Source organism: Labrus mixtus, chromosome 7 (genome assembly GCF_963584025.1).
Source record: "Labrus mixtus chromosome 7, fLabMix1.1, whole genome shotgun sequence".
Lineage (NCBI taxonomy): Eukaryota > Metazoa > Chordata > Actinopteri > Labriformes > Labridae > Labrus > Labrus mixtus.
Window position 1 is genome coordinate 8,903,640 of NC_083618.1, and position 7,454 is coordinate 8,911,093.

The following is a 7,454-nucleotide window of genomic DNA, read 5'->3' on the forward strand; positions in this document are numbered from 1 at the left end:
CACAGTCAACATTCATTCTTGTTATATTTTTGGTCAGTTTCACTTCGACAGCGATGTGAGTAAATTAGTTTGCAAATCGCCGTTTCTATTGTCAACCAGGTGTAGTACAATTGTCCTTGAACACCAGCGTATTATTGTATTTTTGTGGCGTTTCGATGTATTTATAGGGCTGACTAATTTAATGAAAATGATGCGTGCTTTTCCTCAAACTTAAGCTTTCAAAAAGCAATGTATAAGATGAATTTATTATATTTCAAACACTATTTAAACCTACCACTGTGTGGCGCTCTTCTGTAACCCCGTGTACATTAATTAACCACTTGTGTTGTTTGATTTAACTTCACCTGCACCCATAAATACCCGTGTATATGTATGTATGTATTTATTTGTTAGGGACAGTGCATATTAATGAACAGCTGTAACAATTACAGCTGTAAAAATGCCAGATTATAGCAGCAGTGCTAGTTTCCATCTGTTGTCCCTAGGCAGGTAACAGAGAAAGACAAATTACAAATAAAATACAAAGGCACAAGTGACACAAGACAATAATAGAGGTTAAAGCTGGTCACAGACTTGTTTTTCTTTTATCCACTGTTTGAGGTGTGTTTTGAAGGTTGCATATGTTTGTGAGTCTCTTACTGTGAGTGGGAGAATATTCCAATATGTAGGTGTCGTGTGAAGACGTGGACACTTCAAATTTAGGGGCGGCTCACTTCACCATGTAAAAGCGAGGAGCGGCTGGCTTGACCGCAGTGTGTGAAGGCCTGTACAACATTGCTGCTTTCGGTTTGCCTCGCAGTCTGCTTCATACTTGAGATTATGGTGCGATAACACTACATGTATTACGGTAACCATCAGACTGCCATTCAAGTTGCTCAGTTGTTGCGGAAGACCTGTGCGGGTTGCAAGTTTCAAGATCCTGGATCCTACATACATACAGGCAGACGACACGGCGAATGGAATATGGAGTGTGTGAGTTATCCAATCCTTTTTTAAGTTGCCTACATCGTCAACTTTCATAGTAAACCTTCTCAATTACCGTCTACCTCTACAACTTGAAGACTTTCAGAAGCATGCTAATGGTAGTGGCTAGCTAACTATAAGGACAAGCTCGTTTGTTGTAACTGAGAGGAAGACAAACACATTGTTCCCGGAGAATATGACGAAGGCGTAAGAGCTGATATCGATGTACAATCATTTCTCATACAAAACAATTTGCTACACAATGTTAGTGTAGGATAACGGAGGTAAAAGCTGAGAGCTGTAATGGAAAGTCACCTCCACTAAACGACAACAACAAACCATGACGCTAGCTAGCTGGACGAGGATACTTTGCTCATGTAATAACTATGGTTTAGCATTTCTCACTAAGTATTGCCAACCGGGTAATGTTGTTAAATTAAAGAGCTAATCTCAGATATCCATGCATATAACCGTATATATATATATATATATATATATATATATATATATATATGTATTTAGGGTTGACACCTTGACACAAGATATAATTACCTTTCGTGGTAATAAAGTGGACTTGTTTATGGAGAGATCTTGATGAATACTCATTCCCTATCCTGTCTTACACTTACATTAATAACAGCATTGTGGATAAACATAACTATTATAAGGGTTGTACCTAAATCATTATAATTGGTAGGCAAGTCACTGCTATTTATTTAGGTCTAACAAGAATAAATGACTGATCCCTTAAACCTTCAGTTACCTAGACAAAATGAAACTTCATGACCTTCATTTGTTTTATTTCAGATTCCAGTACCTGTTGATGATCTAGAGTGCAAAAAGGACGCATTGATAGAGGGTACATGACTTGTTTTAATCTTGTAACACTAACATAAAATGGGTGAAATTTAACAGCACAGAAAGTGTGATTTAAAGCTCATCTCATTCACTTCATTTGTCTGTCTACTCGCCGTTATATTGTATAGTTTCTGCTTATTATATGTCTACACTCATGCACTTTAACTTATGTCAATACTGTCCATTTACTACTCTGTTCTTGCACATTTACATTTAATCTTCCATATTTAATCTTCCTATTTAAGACTAGTAATGCTCAGTTAAATCCTGGTTGTATATATTCACATTCTTAGTTTTGATATCTTTTAGTACTTATTTACTGTGTATTTAATATTATATTGTGTTTAGATTGCTAACATTGTGTTTTTTACTCATATTGTGTGTTGGATAATCTGTTGCTGTAACGCCACAATTTCCCAGTTTGGGATCAATAAAGTAATTCTATTCTATTCTCTCTCTCATTCCTTCAGACCCAGAGCACAATGTGTACACCAGGTTCATGAAGTCCCACCGGTGTTATGACCTGGTACCTACAAGCTCCAAATTGGTCGTGTTTGATACATCCCTACAGGTGAAACATGAATGATGAATCTAAAAAGTGGAATGTATCTCCAATTGGATATTTCACATTTCAAACATTGTGTAAATTATTTTTCAGGTCAAGAAGGCATTTTTTGCTCTTGTTTCTAACGGGGTAAGAGCAGCACCTCTATGGGACAGTAAGAAACAGTGCTTTGTTGGTAAGAATGATTTCTAGTCAAAACACATTGAGTTGGTCTAACACTTGATTAAGTACTGACTTGATGCTTCTCTGCATCTTCACAGGTATGCTAACCATCACAGACTTTATAAACATCCTTCATCGTTACTACAAATCTCCCTTGGTAAGATGGTCTTTGTAGTCCTTTAAAGATGACATCATCTTGAATTGTTTCTCAGTACCCTTTAAAGGTCCCTGTTCTTTTTCTCTATGTACTAGGTTCAGATATATGAGTTGGAAGAGCACAAAATAGAAACATGGAGAGGTGAGCATGGATAACTGAAAAGTAATTGTTACTGTAATTTACTTTCTAACTACATTTTGTGTTTATTTGTTCTGTTTTTTGTTTTGTTTTGTTTTTTTACAATAGAGTTGTATCTACAAGACTCTTTCAAGCCCTTGGTTAGCATATCTCCTAATGCAAGGTGAGTGTGTGATCTTGTTCATGCTTGGTCGTCAATATCATTTTGGTTGTTGGTTTCAAATTTCATTTTCCTGAATACACTGTTGTTGCATGTTGGGGCGTACAGCTAGAGGGCTTAGCCGGTGGCAGTTAGCCTTAACAGTTTGTCTTTCTTAAACAATGTCAATACTGTCTGGTTATATGTACTAAAGTTTCAGGTGTAATACAATCTCCTCCAACCCCTATTCTTTTGACCCATATCTCTGTACATTGAGGCACAACCTGGAAATAAGTTAGTGATATTAATATAAGCAGTTTCTGTATTGTCAATGATTGAAATGTATGAATAAGTTAAAGTTATCAATAATACAACTCCAAATGTGTAGTTGTTTCTGCCATGTTCTGAGAGAACTGAGAGACAGAAAAGGTTGCTGGGAGATCTGATCTGAATTATTATTTTTGTTTTTACTCAATATTTGCTGTATAACTTCTGTACTAAACTTACATTTGCATAATTGCTTCTTTTGCCAAGATACCTGCAGATAAACGTCATTTTTAATACGTCTCCAATCCTTTTTATTTTCACTCAGCTACATAGTATCTCACAACTGGTTGCCTCTGAAAAACCTTGATAATTTGTTCTTCTGTTCACAGCTTGTATGATGCAGTATCATCACTGCTGAAGAATAAGATCCACAGACTGCCTGTAATCGACCCACTGACTGGAAACACACTTTACATCCTCACACACAAGCGGATTCTCAAGTTCCTGAAGCTTTTTGTAAGTCCCTCTGTCTTCTCTCCTCATTACCACTTCTAATACGTGACATACTTTAACAATCTGTGGTCACCTTTTCAATGTTTGAGTCCAATAGTAACCCATCCGATGTGTAGAAAAGTGTAGGAACTAGTAGCTACACCAAAAAAACAGCATACTATAAAACTTTTTTTACGGAAAAATCCATTTCCCCTACAGTGTGGATCAAAAATGCATGATCTCTCATTACTGTATTCAGATATCAGAAATGCCGAAACCCTCGTTCTTGAGTCTAACCTTGGAGGAGCTGAACATCGGGACATTCCAGAATATAGCAGTTGTCCGCACGGACACACCGCTTTACACTGCGCTTGGTATTTTTGTTGAGCAGCGAGTATCAGCGCTCCCTGTTGTGGATGACAAAGGTATGTCGGTTAGAGGAGATGTCGCCCTCGTTCAATTCATGTTGATGACCAGACACATGTTGAATATTGTGTGTGCGCTGATATCGTTCTCTCTTTTGCAGGGCGAGTGGTGGATATATACTCAAAATTTGATGTCATAGTAAGTTGTAACCTGACAATGTCTACTCACTGTATTTTCAACCTTTATCAGTACAAGCAGTGTGTCTTCTAATTGCTCTATTTTCCTCATCAATTAATTTACATTCGTTTTTGGTTAATCACCCTAAAATGTCAGAAAATAATAGGTACATGCTCAAACTTTCAAATGGCGATGGTGATGATGCATTCTCATTGCTTGTCAAAGTTGATTATCAGTCAGTACCCCTCCAAATATTCTGTTTACAATCAAATATGAGAAAAAAGCATGACATCTTCCTAATTGGAATCTATGACAGCTATGACACAGTAATACAGGGATAATATACATATAATGGATATTATAGTGATATTGGGATATAAAATCACAGTGTCACAAAGTCTTACTCATCCTTACTAAAGTGACACTTTTGTTCTGGGAGTTTGGCTCACGGCTTACATTTTAAATGCATCTCTTGAAGAACCATTTTGTGCAGGAAGCCCTATAGTTAAATGGTCATATCATGGGACCCATGTACAGAGGCTATTGTCCTCGCAGCAGCTGCCGTAGGTTTGAATCTGAACCTCTATCCTTTGCTGCATGTCTTCCACCACTCTCTCCTCCTATCATTCCTGTCTCTCTTCAGCTGTCCTGTCCTATAAAGGCAAAAAATTGGGGGGAAAAAGCTTTCAAAAAATATATAATTTTGTGCAATTTTAGATAAAGACGCATTTAACCTGAAGCCTTGTGTTTAATCACAGAACCTGGCAGCAGAGAAGACATACAACAACCTGGATTTGACAGTGACCAAAGCCTTGCAGCACCGCTCACAGTACTTTGAAGGAGTACTGACCTGCCACAGACACGAGACTCTGGAGGCCATCATCAACAGACTGGTGGAGGCTGAGGTGAGAGTTCAAAATGCGATACCAAGAAGCCATCTTTTCTGACTCTTTTGACCCCACTTGATTTTTAGTATTGCCTGTCAGTGTTTGATAAACTGAACGTCAATGCTCCTGTGTGTCATTCAGGTGCACAGGCTGGTGGTAGTGGATGAACAGGATGTCGTGAAGGGAATCGTCTCCCTTTCAGATATTCTCCAGGCACTAGTGCTTACTGATGGAGAGCAGGGTAAGTAAAGCTGAGTAGCTGTCAAAGATGTTTAAAGTTTTTATATAGACATACAGGACATTGTATTTAAAGTATAGTTACTGTCCTTAAATTGTCCTAAATGTCTTCATGGTAAACTAGAAGTCATAATTTGATTCTTCTGTCCACAGGCACCGCTTGAAGAAGTAACTGAAAACAAGGAAAGGCTGCACATGTTTAAAAGGAGGTCAGATCAAAGGTGAAAGAGAATTAAGATCTGAGAAGGGAAAAATGACAGAATATTAAAGTCTCCTCACCATCCAGCTTTTGTCACCAGGTTTCCTACATTCACATAATAGTTCTTCCACATCAGCAAAAAGATGATGTTTTAGCATTACAGCAATATAGAACTGTAGAAGCACAAGACGAGAAGCTCCTGTATGTGTAGCCAAATTCTGAGCCAGAAAAGGAGCAGAGAGAGAGATCATCTGAAAGCACAAGAGGAGCTGAAGCCTCTCATCACCCTGGCCACAATGGCTTCTTGTGCTGAGCTGAGTAGGGAAGAACCATTGATTATGACTTGATTACAAATGTATCCACAATAATATGAATTAAACAATCAGTTACTCGCTACAGAAAAAAAAATGATTCACCTGTTCTGCCTTTTGTTGGCTATTATAAGTCTAAAACTAGATGTGTATTAAGTGTATGAAAAGGGTCATTAAAGAAATATTAAATTTGTCAGAACACTAGATTGAGTTATGACATTTGCCTGAGCCTTATTCTATGCACATTTACATATAATGGTGTTTTCAGGCTTTACTCATTTTATTCAGTTAAATTACAATTTGTACGGGGTTCATTTAGTAAATCATTTTCTCTGAACAACCATCCTGTTTTGATTTGTAACACATTTTAGTTACTGAAGTTTTTGTCTTTGTGTGTCGTACATGAAGTGCAGAATAAAAAAAACAGTAATGTGATACGTTTGGGTGAATATTATAATAATTTAGCTTTATTTATAATTTAAACACAACACCTTGAAGACACTGTACAAGTCTGTAGTCTTTACAAATCAGTTACATGTAAAACACTTACTGGATAGCACATTAAAAAGGCCAGTTCAAAGTCCAACAAAACATGTTCAGACTCGGGACTTGTTAATTTTTTACATTCTTCGAGAATTTGAACCCACCGTTTCACTGACCTGAAGGTATTGAGTCTGCGTCTGTCAAGTCAGACACAGTTCAATCAATTGACTCCAATCAGTCCGTGAAGAAATCGAGGCTTCAGGGTTGAATTAGTTGTGTCAAAGTAGAAGAGCACTTCAGGCTGCTGTTCAAAGTGAATGTTAATAGTCCTGCGTTGTATGTGAGTGAACAGGCTCTAGATAATTAAGGGTATTATGTTCTGCCACCTTTGTCTCTGTTGTGAAGATGAAAAAAACAAAAGTTTAATAGATTTGACATTTTCTGCCTGTTACCCACACTGCAACCTTCCCGCCCCCCTAAGAAGTGACCTGTCACTTTAAAATCCAGGGTCAATTTCAGAAGATTTGTGTTCTTGTTCATTGTTTGATTTATATCTTTTTGGTGTGCTATGTCGATGTCAGTTACAGTCAGGACAGTTGATAACCTAACAGGTCTATTCAGCTGTTTGCATTTGAACGGGACTTTTTTTCTCCCAGAACCAATAAATATGAACATTTCCTTTTTTGTTTAAGAAAAGCCAGGAACATGTCACATTTCCCGTTTAGCTATATATGAATTGAACATGTACAACTATATGTAAACGCACAGTTTTTGTACTAATCTGTATCGAGATTATAATATAAAGGATGAGCAATAAAGAGTGTAAATTCCTTTTCAATGTCTGCATCTTGCATATCACATTATTTACCTTTCTCTACATCACTAGAAATAATTATTTTGGACATCTGAAAGAGGATCACATTTTTGAGATCATTACAAGGGGTCAGTTTCAAAGAGTCATGTGATCCTTTGTAGGAAGAAAAACAATTCCATAAGCATAAAAAGGCAAATTAACACAATTTAATCTTTGCTGGTCCACGTATTGAATTGTCT

General features: G+C 37.2%; 1 protein-coding gene across 1 annotated transcript; it reads left to right on the forward strand.

The window, feature by feature from the left end:
• The first annotated feature begins 818 nt into the window (after positions 1–818).
• prkag1 (protein kinase, AMP-activated, gamma 1 non-catalytic subunit) lies at positions 819–7,239 on the forward strand. Its single transcript, XM_061042578.1, has 13 exons — positions 819–972; positions 1,771–1,822; positions 2,292–2,392; positions 2,480–2,561; positions 2,647–2,705; positions 2,801–2,846; positions 2,952–3,006; positions 3,639–3,765; positions 4,001–4,166; positions 4,268–4,305; positions 5,043–5,189; positions 5,313–5,412; positions 5,562–7,239. Exons 1-13 carry the CDS (start codon positions 838–840, stop codon positions 5,570–5,572), a joined length of 1,119 nt encoding a protein of 372 aa, XP_060898561.1. The 5' UTR covers positions 819–837; the 3' UTR covers positions 5,573–7,239.
• Positions 7,240–7,454: the final 215 nt, after the last annotated feature.

Bases quoted from the DNA above. Each gene is read 5' to 3' on its own strand.
- prkag1 (XM_061042578.1), top strand. From the start codon at position 838: ATGTATTACGGTAACCATCAGACTGCCATTCAAGTTGCTCAGTTGTTG. The intron at 2,562-2,646 runs GTAAGAATGATT...GCATCTTCACAG, and splicing joins TAAGAAACAGTGCTTTGTTG to GTATGCTAACCATCACAGAC. The intron at 2,706-2,800 runs GTAAGATGGTCT...TCTATGTACTAG, and splicing joins GTTACTACAAATCTCCCTTG to GTTCAGATATATGAGTTGGA.